This window comes from Danio rerio, chromosome 11 (assembly GCF_049306965.1).
Source record: "Danio rerio strain Tuebingen ecotype United States chromosome 11, GRCz12tu, whole genome shotgun sequence".
Lineage (NCBI taxonomy): Eukaryota > Metazoa > Chordata > Actinopteri > Cypriniformes > Danionidae > Danio > Danio rerio.
In genome coordinates, this window is record NC_133186.1 from 18,309,521 (window position 1) to 18,325,569 (window position 16,049).

At 33.3% G+C, this 16,049-nt stretch overlaps 1 protein-coding gene across 1 annotated transcript in view; it reads right to left on the reverse strand.

The window, feature by feature from the left end:
* The window catches only part of rab7a (RAB7a, member RAS oncogene family), a 39,343-nt gene that overhangs the window by 5,091 nt on the left and 18,203 nt on the right, over positions 1 to 16,049 (reverse strand). Inside the window, 2 exon segments of the mRNA NM_200928.1 lie at positions 550 to 768; positions 8,264 to 8,390. Coding sequence (NP_957222.1) covers positions 550 to 768; positions 8,264 to 8,390 — 346 coding nt within the window.

Sequence of the window (16,049 nt, forward strand, 5' to 3'; positions counted from 1 at the left end):
GGTATATGCACAGCTAGTGTTTTTGTACTCCTATACCGATAAACTACTGGTGAACGGTTAATGTGGCTTTTTTATTTTAAACAGTTCCTTTTACGCCTTGGATGTTGTATAGTACTTAAAAGATAATCAGTTAAATAGACTTCACTATTCATTTAGTGGTTCCAGCGTAAAACAAGATGAAAAGTGCAGAAAACACTATTGAAAATACTAGGGTAAAACAAATGTTCATATTTTAAAGACATGGATAGGGAAAATGTAATTTAATGCAGTGCTTCTGGTACATTCTGAGGCACACTTTATATCGTATATCAATCAGGTAGTGAAGATCAGTGATTTTTAAAGAAAACAGACCTTAAACACAGCAATTTTGTAAATACAATTCACCAGAAGTGCTTTCACCAAAAGTTCTTCTGCATATGCCCTTTTGGTTTATAAATCCAAAGATCTTTCCAAGTGGCCTCTTTTCCCCCCTATACTTTTATATGATGAACTATTCATATCAACCGTGCAAACCACTATAAAATAAATGTCTTTTGGTACATCACTCACCTGTCTATTCTCCAGATCGATTTTGTTGCCCAGCACCACGAAAGGGAAGTTTTCTGGGTCTCGAGGACTGGCCTGGATCAGAAACTCATCCCTCCAGCTGTCCAGTGTCTTGAAGGTGTTCGGGGCAGTGACGTCAAACACCAGGACGCAGCAGTCAGCACCACGATAGAAAGCTACACCCAGAGACTGAAACCGCTCCTGACCTGCTGTGTCCCATATCTGAGAAAGAAACAAAACACATGATCATTAATATATGGATATTCTGTCAAGCTGCATAAAAAAAACACACACACAATTTTAAAGGTGGACAGTCAGATATTTTTGGAATTCTGATGAAAAGTCAAATCTGAAATACCATTTGTGTTTTGTTTTTACGACTTAAATGAATTAAATGCGATTAATGATGAATGGCATTAACTATCTTTAGCTAACTGGGGTAAAAGGGTCATTTGGAAGACAAAAAAAGGCAATTGCAACTTTGTCCCATACAGTTTTAAATTCTTTCTTGCAATTCCAATTGTAAACCTCACAACTCTTATTTTCTTTCCCAAAATTCCAACATGAAATTTCAATATTTGAAGTCAGAATTGATAATTGTGAAGATTTTCATACAGAAATTCCATTACAAGAATTATATTTAGAATTGACAATTTCCTCACAAAATTTAAATTTAGCTTTGAGCTTTATAACTTTAAATTCAGAAATCTCAAAATTAGTTGGAAAGAATTAGCTTTGTGACAAGCTAGTTATTACAAATAAATAATATACTATTATACAAAAAACTTTATTTAGAGTTTGTCACAATACTGACTTTTTTTCCTATCCAGATTTAAGATTTCAGAATTGTATACATGCATAAAATATTAATAAATAAACATTTACATTTGGCTCACAACTCTGAGATATAGCTCACAATTCTGAGATTTCTTAATTCATAAAATTTTAAATATAATGTATATATTTTCGTAGAATTCTTTGAAGTCTAAGGTATAAACATTAAAAAAATTTAAGATGAAAATAAATTATATAATATACAGTGACAATTATTGTTAAACAGTTGGAGTCAGAATTATTAGCCCCCCTCTAGAATTTTCTTTCTTGAATATTTCACAAATGATGTTTAACAGAGAAAGGAACGGTTCACAGTATGTCTGATATAATTTTTTTTCTTCTGGGGAAAGTCTTATTTGTTTTATTTCGACTAGAATAAAAGCAGTTTAGAAAAAAAAAAAACATTTTAAGGTAAAAATTAATAGCCCCTTTAAGCAAATCTTTTTTTGATGGTCTACAGAACAAACCGTCGACACTCGACAGCTTCTACATTTACTTTGACTTGTATTTCATTGCAGACAATACAACAAACATTATTTAGTGTGTTGCTCATAATTAATTATTATTTTTTTTTAATAAACACCAAAAGTGACCAAGTGATGAAGTGTTTTAAATGTAATTTTGTCCCATTCTTCCTGCAAACAAGTCTTAAGGTGGGCAACAGTACAGGGTCTTCATCGTCATATTTTGTGCTTTAAAATACACCACGATTTCTCTATTGAAAAGGAGTCGGGACTGCAGACAGGCCAGTCAAGTACCTGTATCCTCTTGCTCTGTAGCCAGGACTTTGAAACGTGTAGAATGTGGTTTTGCATTGTCTTGTTGAAATGTGCAATGGTGCAGCATATTGAGCTACAAAATATCTATGTACTTTTTTAGCATTAATGGTGCCAACACAAAAGGGCAAGTTACCTTTGCCAAGGGCATTTGACCATGACAGAGCCTGGCTTTTGGACTTGTTGCTAATTAGAGTCTGGATGATCCTTTTCTTCTTTGGTTCAGAGCAAACGTTTTCTCTGAAAAAATACCTGAAATACTAATTCATCTGACCACAATACAAATTTCCACTTTGTGATGGACTCTCCCAGAGAAGTCGACTGTGCTTCTGGACACTGTTAAAATAGGGTTTCCTTTTAGCAAAGTTCAGTTTTAAGAGGAAGAGGATACAGGTACTTGATTGGCCTGTCTGCAGTCTCTAACAGTCTTCTATAGAAAATGTGTGGTGATTTTTTAAGCACAAAATGAGACAATAAAGACCTTGTACATTTGCCCACTTTAAGACATGTTTGCAGGAAGAATGGGACACTGTAAACATAGGGATTCTTTTTGTCACAGTTCAATTTTCACTGGCATATTTGGATGTTACTTCGTATTGTGGTACTTGACAAAGGTAGAGCTGGGCGATATGGCAAAAAAAATTATCACAATAATTTTTTTCATATCAGTCGATATTGATATTTATCACAATAAATGTAACATCTTTATATCTATCAATTTTATTAAACTTTCAGTATGCCAATCACTTTGTGCATCTGATTTAACACATTTAGTTAAATGTGTTAGCTGTCTGACAATATAAATAATAAAATAATAAACAAAAGAACAATCTTAATTCAGCATTTACTGTTCAAGTTTTCAACAACAAAAGACATTACAAGTTATTGGATATTATTGTTCAACATCAGAAAAAAAAACTTGGTTTGGAACAAGTAAATGTGAGTTAATGGTCACAGAATTTTCAATTTTGGATGAATTTGGATGTATTAGGGTGAAATATACTTTAATATATTTTATTTAGGGATGTTAACGATTACTTGATCGATTGATTGTCAATAACACTTTAATCAATAGATCTTATTGATGACTGATTAAACATGGACATGTAAAGGTTTAGTTATGCTTTGCGCTGTGAGACACGTCCACGCGTTACATAATCAAGTGTGTGCAGTTTACCTTATGCAGTCACCCTCTTGACATCGCATAGCGGGACACATAAACCCAGTTATGCGCAGATCTCCGTTATATCCGCGGATGTTTTAACCAAATTTGTCTGACAGACTAGCACAAATAGGCCTATGCAAACTCTTATTTTACAAATCGCGCATCACAACAAAAACATGTGAGGAGCCGTAAAGGTTGTAATTTTGCCTTCCCTTAGTGATGCGTAAATGGCGGTTATATCTGCAGGCACTGCGGATAAACCGCGGGTCGGGTAATAAAAAAAATACATTAGGTGCATTAGGACAGGCAGAGATGGCGCGGCCGCGCAGGGATATGAAAAGCGGAGAGCGCGCTTTTTTTCTTTGATCTAGTTTTTGGTGTATTTTGCTCACATGATTATGAATTTCGTTTTTTTGCTTAACTTTGGTTTGGGTAAAATTATTTTGCATTACTTTTGCCCACTTTGAGAAATTTTGTGAGTTTTGTTCATTTTGATTTAGATTGATTTGTATGTTTTTTTTTTTTTGGGCTCAGCTCTTTCCCGACAATATTGAGCCACCCTATTTCCTCAACTTCACTCTTTTATCAGAGTAAGGTGGATAGGGAAGATGTCATACGACTTCCATTTTGCAAACACAAACAAAATTTATTGTTAAAGACATCAGGTAAGAGGTGAATGTCATCTTTATATTTATTTTATTCAGAATAGGGAAGAATGCGACGCACTGCACTGAAGGACTTTTTTCTTTTCATCAGTTTTTAGCAAGGTGAGGGGTTATTCATAAATTAGAAATGTTTTGTTATATTTATTTCTTTTGTTTGGCTTCACTATCATCCCCTTAAGTTTAAATTTTTTTTTTTGTTTGATCCTTTCAATTTGATACTTTATTATATTATTTTTATTGTAAATGTTGTAGTGTAAATATCCTTAATACAGCCTGTAGAGCAAGCTTCAAGTGTTCATTAGGATGTGTTTGAGATTGTGTTGTCTGTCATATCTTTTGTCTGTCTTTTCTGGGGTTTTTCTCCTAAGGCATGGGTTTTGAAAATGATGACATGAGACTCTGCTGGGTAGTTGCCCTGGTTTTCCAGTACTTGTTTAGGTCTGTAATTTCTTAGCATCTTCATAAGGGTGGTCTTGTTTTAAATGATAAAACAGGCTTGTAGTGTTGCCTGCTTTTGATGACATGAGTCGCTGTTTTGTGTCGGATAGCAAAAAACTACGTAGCTCATGACTGAGGTCTAGTCACGTTTCTTGTCTGTGGCTCTGACCTTTTTTACCCTTTTTTTTCTTACTCTCTTAAGTACAACTAACACTGTATGGCTGTAACCTTGTACAGCGTGCGGCATCCGGAAGGGCAGACTGCAAAATGCTTGTGCAACGTTACGCATAGTGTGTAAATATTATTGAGCAATTATCGAACTGTCATTATAGTTTTATTGAAACATTTTATATCATGATAATTATCAATATCGAATTATCGCCCAGCCCTAGACAAAGGTTTGCTAAAGTAATCCTGAGCCCATGTGGTGATATCGCTTATCGAGATCATGGTTGATCAGCTTGCTCTCTGGTCCTTTACGCACCGAAATTCCTCAAGATTCTTTAGTTTAACTCTGTTTTTTATTGAAATATGTTAGTCAGAGAGCCACAGCATCAGATACACAGAATCATTAGACATCAACTGCTCCACTGTGGTGGTAGAATACAATTTTGCTCACAATTTCTTTCTCTATGAATAAAACAATATAATTACATAGTCAAGCATTAAGGAAAAACAACAACAACAAAAAACAACAACAGTACAGAGAATAAATAAATACAAATACTCAAAGGGTACAACAGTAGAAAATAAAAGAATAATATATATTTAAAAAAAAAAAGTAAAAAACAAAAAAAAAAAACACTCTCCATTCATAACTATGCCAGGGGCAGGGAAAATAAGTCAGCTATATACTTGCATACATATACATATATATACATATATATATATATATATATATATATATATATATATATATATATATATATATATATATATATATATATATATATATATATTATTTTTATTTTTAAAGTGTAAGAGGAAGGGTTGCCAGACAGTGTAAAATTTTTCAGTATTGCCGCAAACTGTATATCTAATCTTTTCTATTTGCATAGACTGCATTAGATCATGCATCTAATGTATGTAACTGGGTGGGGAAGGATTTTTTTCAGTTTAGTGTTATGAGCCTTTTAGCAATTATTAAACAAAAGGCAAGTGCATTTGATTGTGTATATGACAAAGAAACATTTGTAGGGTTAAGTGCAAATAATGCTACTAGGGGGCATGGTTCAATATCTAAAAGAAAGCATTCAGAAAATGATTTAACAATTGATGCCCAAAAAGTGCTTAGCGCTGGACAAAGCCAGAAAGTATGAAGAAGAGTGGCTGGAGCTTGTCGACATCGATCACAAATTGGATCAAAACCAGGGTTAATTTTGGATATTCTTGCCTTAGTCCAATAAACTCACTGCAATAATTTGAATTGTATAAGGGAATGACGAGCACAAATAGAAGAGGTTTGTACACGAGACAGAGTCTTGGACAAGATTCTTTTAATCTTTTAATTGTTTTGCACTGTTGAATGTGAAATATCCAAATGTCGTATCTTTTATTGAGGTGCATTGTTTTTAAACATTTTCTCACATATTTGTAGCAAAATTGGTGATCCTATTCCCATCTTTGCTCCTACAGCCTGATTTATACTTTCACTTATACACCTCTGCTGACTGTGCGCACCTCACAAAATGTACAAGGCTTTTATACTGGACATGTTCGCCATTGTGAAATTTTTTAAAACGACAGGAGGCAGTCAAAAGAAACCCACCGTAAAGTCAGACGGATAAACAGAAGTAGGAAATTTCCAGAACTATGTCAGATTATTAATATCATTCAATATTTTTAAACAAATTACTTTTGTTATTTTTATAAATTATTATAAGAATTATACAAATTTTTATAAGCATTAAAAAAAAATTATCAAACTTTGATGCATCACTTGCTTTTGTTCATATCTTGGACAGTTTTACCTATTAAGGTTTATTAAAATATTAATGACCACAGAACATGAGTTGCTCTACATATACATATATATACATATATACATATATATATACATATATATACATATATATATATATATATATCTATCTATATATATATATATATATATATATATATATATATATATATATATATATATATATATATATATATATATATATATATATATATATATATATATATATATATTATGGAAAGAATAAACTATTATTACCAATAAAGCCTAGAAAAACAGGGCAGCAGTATATTGTAAACAGATAGGTTCAAATAAGCTTTTCCAGATTTCAAATAAATAATTTACTTTATTTTAGTTTTGTAACTATTAAATTGTTTTAAATTCAAAAGTGCAATATACACATAAGTGTAAATTCTATAATTGGTGGAAAAACATATTCTGTAATATTAAAACCACCTGGGTGTCCACTTTTGCCATGGCCTCTTTTTTGTTTTTAAAAAAACTTTCTTATTTTCCCACTACTGTTGTAATTTCTAGTCAAGAATTATTGTCCATCTAGCTATCCCTAATATCACACATGGACGGATCTTAAAGATGTCTGTACAGGCATACCCGTTTCAGACAAAATCTCTTCAAAGTCATTCATATTAAAGCTTTTATCAGCAGCAGGGTGGATTACTGTAATGGACTCCTCACTGGTCTTCCTAAAAAGACAGTCAGACAGTTGCAGCTCATCTAGAACGGTGCAGCCAGAATTCTAACCAGAACCAGAAAATCAGAGCACATCACACCTGTCCTCAGGTCTTTACACTGGCTGCCAGTTACATTCAGAATAGATTTTAAAGTATTATTACTGGTCTATAAATCACTAAATGGCCTAGGACCTAAATACATCACAGATATGCTCACTGAATACAAACCTAACAGATCACTCAGATCATTAGGATCATATAAACTAGAAGTTCCAAGAGTTCAGTCAAAGCAGGGTGAATCAGCTTTTAGCCACTATGCCCCACGCTGCTGGAATCAGCTTCCAGAAATGATCAGATGTGCTCCAACATTAGGCACATTCAAATCAAGACTGAAAACATATCTGTTTAGCTGTGCCTTTACTGAATGAGCACTGTGCTGCGTCCGACTGATTGCACTGTCATGTTTTTCTCTTCTTCTTCATTCTTTTATATCACATTTTACCTGTTTTTATGTTTTGTTTTGTTTTTATGCATTTTTATTATTTGTTTTTGTTTTTATTCTACTTGTTTCTTTTATTATTGTTTATGTAAAGCACTTTGAATTGCCATTGTGTATGAAATGTGCTATATAAATAAACTTGCCTTGCCTTGCCTTAAACTCGAATCAAGTGTGACAAACCTCTACAAACACAGCGGTGACATTACGTTTGCCACAAACTGGCGAACACTCAAGCGAACTGGCAAACGCGTCAAGTAAAACCAGGCTTAAAGGACTAAACCTTGCTCGGATGCTGCTTTTGTACCAAATCACAATTACAATCCCCTGTTGACACCACCTGCTTCAAATCACATCATTATTTTAACAAATTTACCAGAATAAAATTGCTCCTGTCCCAATTGTTTTTCAGTTGTGTTGCATTACCACAATTGCAATATGTGTTTATTGTGAAAAAACAAAACAATAAAGATCATGAGGAACTCATTAAATGATGTTTGTTGCTTTGTCTGCAATTAAATACAAGTCAGAGTAAATTTAGAAATCACTACTTTTTTATTTTTATTTTCCATTTTGTCACAACTTTTCTGACTTGAGGTTGTGTATACCACAGCAGAAATGAGTTGTCATAGATGACACACTGGCATAAGAAAAAGTAATGCGTTTTTCAGTATAATGTCATCATCTGTACCTGCATTGTGACAAGCCGGTCGTCAACCATCACTTCTTTTGTCAGGAAATCTGCTCCTATAGTGGCTTTATACTGGTTACTGAACTTTTTATTCACATACTGGTTCATTAGAGATGTTTTTCCAACCCTGCAGAGACAAAAACAAACAAAACAAAACAAAAACAGCATTCAGGCTAAAACTGGCAGTGAGAAATGAGAACTAACACATCTATTTGTGTGCACAACTATGAGTCACATACAAGAAGCAACACTTTATGAACAATAATCTAGGCCATAACAAAATGTCATTCCATTTACGAAACTGAAACTATTGTCTTTGGAGTTGATATCACACATCCACACACGACATAATCAACAATACGAATCAAAACAAAAGATTGAATATTTGAATGCTATTGTAACATCACCATTATTGTACAGATAGGGCATCACTTTTTGAGCAGTGATTGTTATATTTATAGCAGAGTTCATAAAATTCTACAGTAGAGCTCTCATGTTGTTGTACTTACTGGCAAAAGCAATTACAACTTCTGAACTAGTTTATAAAAAAAATAGTAGATTTAAAAAAAAGATTTTGTAGCATTGCAGATAAACTTCTCATTAAAAAAAGTGACAATTACAGGTATGATTATATATGTTGCATGACTTTGTAGGATGTTTATGTTAGTAGGTATAAGGTGCAGTAGGTTCCTCCTGAAGTCTGAAGGCGCACTGAATAGATGACCAGAAACAATTTTATATAACACTACACCATGTCATTCACCAGTTAGAAAACTATATGGGCACATGCACTTTGTCCAGCGCAGTTGGTGACAGGCAAGCGGGTACAGGGATTATATTTCCCCAAAACTGGCATTGGGGTAAAGTTGGTTTTATATCTGCACATTTTGACTTTCTCCTTAATAATGTAATTTCAGAAAAGTAATGTTTGCAAAAATTATATCGAATTAATTAGATTAATTCGAATTTACGTTTTAAGACAATTTAATTTTATAATAAATCGAGGTATCACAATTTATAATTGCACCGATGCGCTTTGGTTCACTCTCTGTATTACTTTGCCTGTCTGGGTTTCAATCATGGTAGTGACGAACTGAACACAGAGACTGGACAGCCTAATTAAACCCAATGCATGAAGTTGTGGGCACGCATCACAGAGCTGGTGCAAATACAACAAATACAAGCATTTAAGTGTCTTAAGTTGTGTATTTTTCTTCTGTTAATACCTTTGCATCAAATGTGCTTTAGTTTATTCTCTCACGCTATTCTGGGCTATAGTCAGGCAGCATAATAAAGAGAGTAGTGCAAAGTACATTAAATGATCGGTATTTAAAGGGGGGGGGGGAAGAAAAATGGAATAATTAGATTATTTTATATTAGGCACACATCTGGTGCTTGTATTTGCTCCTGCTATACGTCCACAACTTAACGCATTGGGTTAAATTTGGCTTTACAGTTTCCATGTTCAGTCCTTTACTTCCACTGTATCTTTTTAAGAAAAGGCAACAGCATCTACAACCTGTCATTCAATCAAAAAAAGACAAAGTCAAAGCCGAGTTGACAGCCAATGATCTTTCCTAGACTGAGCAAAACTTGCAAAAATACACACACACACACACACACACACACACACACACACACACACACACACACACACACACACACACACACACACACACACACACACACACACACACATATATATGTGTATATATTTATATATATATATATTTATATATATGTGTATATGTGTATATATATATATATATATATATATTTATATATATATGTGTATATATATAGTCATGTTGTTGTAATGTTTTAAGTTGACTAGTTACGCACACACGGTCAAACTTTATGAAAAACGTTTTTTTGCCATATTGCCCAGCCCTAATTGGCTCTTAAATCTGTCAAAATGAGCTTCATGCTTTTTCTGATCAAAAAGATCTCAGAATAACCTATATTGACCTAGGCTATTTTAATATCTAAAAAACAAAGCATCACACATGAAAATTCTACCAGCACATAAAAACTACAATATATTAAAATATGATATGTGGGGTGGCTGGTGATGTCATTATCTTTAATTCGATATTTCAATAATAGAGGCAGAACTAACGAAACTTTCATAGGTACAATCCAGCACAAATGAAAAACACAAGCGAGACTATTTTGATAAATATGGAGCAACTAGGGAGAGACCTCTGAATGATCTAATATGATTTTTTTAGGGCTACTAATAACATATATATATTTTTTTTTGCAGCACAAATGAACACAAATTGAGAGCAAATGAAAATAATATATTCTTGCAGAAATATAAATGTCTGATGTTCATTTCAATGGCACAAACGAATAACAGCACTTTGTGTGAGATTTAAAGGAACTGGAGCGAACTGACATCACGGCTCCTGAAATGTTTTGCTTATATCTAAACAACGAAAATAGATACAGTGTTTATTTTAACGGCACCAACCAGCACAAATTGGGCACAAACGGATGACACCAGTTTTGTGCAATTTAGAAAACCTGGGGTCGAGAGTGACGCCACGGTTCCCGAAATATTTGGGTTATATCTAAACAACGAAAACAGATAAAGTGTTTATTTTAACAGCACAAATCGGGCACAAACAACTGACAACAGTTATGTGCGATTTAGAAAACCTAGGGTGGAAAGTGCTGTCACGGCTCCCAAAACATTTTGGTTATTTCTAAACAACGAAAACAGATAAAGTGTTTGTTTTAATGGCACAAACCAGCACAAATCGAGCACAAACGACCTGTGCTAATTTGGAGTGATTTGAGTAACATGGGGTGGAAAATGAATGTCACATGGTTAAAAAATAATGCTTTATATCTCAGACCCCAAACCAGCACAAATGTACGTTTTTTGGGGCACAAAACAGCACAAACGTAGCACAAACAAATGGCGTAGTTATGGGAATTTGTTTCTATGGGGTGCCAACTTTACGGTGGTTAATCCATATCCTGAAACATACACCCTCTCCTGCTTTCACATCTCATTCTAACAGAGGGAGCGAACTAGTTTGTGAACTATGGAACAAAATCAATGCCTAAAGTCTTGAATTAAAAAGCTTGTTGAATATCACAAACTGAAAAAAATAATACACCGTATTAACAAGTTCTTGCATTTCAATGACTTGAATTCCAGGGTTTGTATTTTTAGGTCCTGAAATTTAACATATCTGTTTATTTAAGCTGTGAATATTTCAACGAAAAATATTTCAAACACGTTTTCATACTTAAAAATTCAATAATTCATATTCAATTTTCAGATTTCACTTACAAAATATTCAATACCCTTTAAAAATACGATGTATAATATTCAAAAGGTCATTTTCAGTTAATTTTATTTCAGTTCTAATATTCGCTTCCATAAATTCAGTGGATCAAATTCGACTGATAAAATTCAATATTACATCCGGGAACTGCAGGAGAAGCAATAGATTGCAGATTGAAGATCGCCAACTGCTCTAGCTTTCACCAGCAGGTGGAGATGGAATAATGTAAGATTTTTAACCCAGTAAACAGGCGAGAAAAAGGCTAATAAAGGCAAAAAAGTAGCATTCAATTTTAATATCAATGCTTTGGACATTATAAATAATAAAAAGTATGAGTAAAATGTGTAAATGAGGGTTTAGTCATCTATAATTCACCTTATGTAACGGAAGCCAGCTGGTGATCGCGTAAAGCTCACTCCTCGGTTGCAGGGACAGACGTTGTTCTGCAATCTTATCGGAGCTTGTCTCCCATGTTGGCTCGTTACCTGCTCGGACCGGTGCGGTTACTTGCACATAAACCGTCTTTTGATGAATATGATGTTACACATTGTCTATCTTTATTGACTCTTTCTTCCATAGACGCGAAGTATTATATTGACAGCTAAAGAATATAAACGTAAGTGAAACAGGAGAGGAAATATAATAATAATAATAATAATAATACAAAATAGATAAACATTGACAGGGCTAAGAACAATTGCGAACAAAGATTTTCAAAACCAGAGAGATTTTATGAGAATGTCACAAAACAGTTTACTTGGAAATGGTAAACAGAGAGTTCAGGTATGATTTAAGGTTGGTTATGGATGGGGCGTCTGATTTAAAATAATTTAACAAGCGAATTGCATTAAAGGAGCGTCTTCAGTTATTCACACAGAACCGTCTAATATGGCATAACTATAAGAAGTAATGTTTGCGCTGTTTAAACGCAGCTATGTCAGGATTGGGATAGGTTATACATTTTCATTATTTAAATTATTATTATGGTTGTTAATATTATTATTGTATGACATTTATTTGGGCTATTGCGCTTAAATAACTCATCTGTGATTCTAAATTAATAATTCTATTTATCCTTTTTATTACTCTGCCTGTCTTTCTCTTCTTTTTTCAAATTTTTGGGGTTCTGCCATGGTTAAACGTTTGCAAAATGTCTTAGTTTGTCCAGATTATTGTTTTATTGTTATGTAGCCTGTAGGCGAGAAAAAGGTAATAACGCAAAAGTGGCAATGTCGCAGCCAATGATAAGTAATAAAATGAGTCGCCTGTGGTTTGATAATAGGCAGTTATAACTGACTTTAATTTGTTTTTATTAAATGAGAAAACCGTTATTTATAACCTTTCAGCGACCGTTTGTATTTTATGATTAGCAATGTTGATCTTTTTTGCAGTTATTAAACATATAAACTTATTTAAACTGGTTTAAACTTAATATAGTTGTCACTTGAGCTAGTTTCATAAGATTAATGTTTATAATGCGTGGTTTGACATGCGTGGTTGAGGGGTTCCTGCAAAGCAGCTCAATGTTCATCCTCATGGGGTATTACTGAGCTTTAATCGCCATCTACTAGAGAGAATGTATTTGCTCATTTATTCTATTAACTCTTTTCTGCAAGTGTGTTTTATGATTTCACAAAGTCAAACCATTATGTTTTTATTTAATATTTTGAGATGATCATATTTAAATGAACAATTGCTAGGGTAGCTAATAGTTTCTTTTTTCTTGTTTTTTAAAAAAAATCAGTAGCCTATAAAATCATAATTTTTGCTTGACAAAGTTATTGGTTTAGGATTCTGGATGCAGTTTTGCTGTGTTGGAAACTCATAAGCTCACACTAATCAATTATATTATCAGAAATGACAGATATAAGAAATCCATTAATATTCATCACTCTTTTTACAATTATACAAGCAATTTCTCGCCGACGTCAGCTCCACTTTCGGAAATGGTAAACAGCGAGGTGTTATTCATATAAGCCCAAGCATGACATATGTCATGATAAATATAATAATCGAAACACTCTTGTAGGCTATTCTTATGCTTGGCCAAATGTCATGACTTTCACTTTCATTTTACATTATTATGCACACGCCCAGATGTCATCTGAAACTTCAGAAGAATTCCTATCATATATCGGCAGCCATCCAGCATCTCTTAACCAGTTTGCTGTGGGGCGCTGGCTCTGACTGGCCACTGGAGCTTGCGGCCACTCGTTCGACTTTGTCGTGAGCAAGCCGCACCGCACATGCATAAAAGCGTAAATCATTTCATTCATTCATCAATTCATTCATTTTCCTTCTGCTTTGTCTCTATTTTAGAGGAAAAGCAATAATCTGGACAAACTAAAGACATTTTGCAAACGTTTAACCGTGGCAGAACCCCAAAAATTCGGAAAAAAAGAAGAGAAAGACGATAGCAAAGTGATAGCTAAAAAGGATAAATAGAAATATTAATTTAGAATCACGGATGACTTATTTAAGCGCAATAGCCCAAATAGACGTCATAAAATAATAATAATAACAATCATAACTTAAATAATGAAATTATAACCTATCCCAATCCTGACATAGCTGCGTTTAAATAATAACTAAAGACGCTCCTTTAATGCAATTCGCATGTTAAATTATTTTAAATCAGACCAAATCCATAACCAACCTTGAATCATACCTGAACTCTCTGTTTACCATTTCCAAGTAAACTGTTTTGTGACATTCTCATAAAATCTCTCTGGTTTTGAAAATCTTTGTTCGTAATTGTTCTTAGCCCTGTCAATGTTTATCTATTTTGTATTATTATTATTATTATTATTATTATATTTCCTCTCCTGTTTCACTTACGTTTATATTCTTTAGCTGTCAATATAATACTTCGCGTCTATGGAAGACAAGCTCCGATAAGATTGCAGAACAACGTCTGTCCCTGCAACCGAGGAGTGAGCTTTACGCGATCACCAGCTGGCTTCCGTTACATAAGGGTAATTATAGATGACTAAACCCTCATTTACACATTTTACTCATACTTTTTATTATTTATAATGTCCAAGGCATTGATATTAAAATTGAATGCTACTTTTTTGCCTTTATTAGCCTTTTTCTCGCCTGTTTACTGGGTTAAAAATCTTACATTATTCCATCTCCACCTGCTGGTGAAAGCTAGAGCAGTTGGCGATCTTCAATCTGCAATCTATTGCTTCTCCTGCAGTTCCCGGATGTAATGTTGAATTTTATCAGTCGAATTTGATCCACTGAATTTATGGAAGCGAATATTAGAACTGAAATAAAATGAACTGAAAATGACCTTTTGAATATTATACATCGTATTTTTAAAGGGTATTGAATATTTTGTAAGTGAAATCTGAAAATTGAATATGAATTATTGAATTTTTAAGTATGAAAACGTGTTTGAAATATTTTTCGTTGAAATATTCACAGCTTAAATAAACAGATATGTTAAATTTCAGGACCTAAAAATACAAACCCTGGAATTAAAGTCATTAAAATGCAAGAACTTGTTAATACGGTGTATTATTTTTTTCAGTTTGTGATATTCAACAAGCTTTTTAATTCAAGACTTTTGGCACTGATTTTGTTCCATAGTGAACGACTCATTCACTTAGCCGACACTAATACAAGTTTCTTTCTCTGCACAACAGCATCTTGTTTTCATATTTCATTGATATTGTTTGCTGATTTTATTCAACAAAACTAGCATAAACCTAGTATTTAGTGCGAGTTGGTGCTACTTTGCCATATGGTGAATGCAGTCAATGACTGAATAATAACCAATAACCTTACTTGTTTAGCACAAATGTTTATAGCATACAAAACTGTAAAAAACTAAATCTTGCCTATGAAATGTTCTGCCTTTGTGCTTTGTTTTCTTCGTTTACTCGTTACTTACTATACCCATACACAGTGTTAAAGTCCAGCATCTTCACATTGGCTTTAGTCTTGACTAAGTGCTCTTAAACAACTTTTGTCCTGGGAGCCCTGTGCAAATGGGGTAGCACTATTGACACATACTCAGTGTCCGTTAGGGCTGCTCGATTATGGGAAAAATTCTAATCACGATTATTTTGTTCATAATTGTAATCACGATAATTCAAAATGATTATTATTTGAAGTCAAAATTATTTGCTCTTCTGTGAATTTTTTTTATATATAAATATTTCCTAAATTATGTTAAACTGAGGAATTTTTCACAGTATTTCCTATAATATTTTTGTCTTCAGGTGAAAGGCTTATTTTTTTTATTTGGGCTAGAATAAAAGCAGGTTTAAATATTTTGTAACCTATTTTACTAGCTCAATATTATTGCCCCTTTAAGCAATATATATTTGATTGTCTGCAGAAGAAACTACTGTTATATAATGACTTGCCTAATAACCCTAATTAAACCTTTGAATGTTACTTTAAGCTGAATACTAGTATGTTGAAAAATATCTGGTAAACTATAATGTACTGTCATAATGGCAAAGATAAAA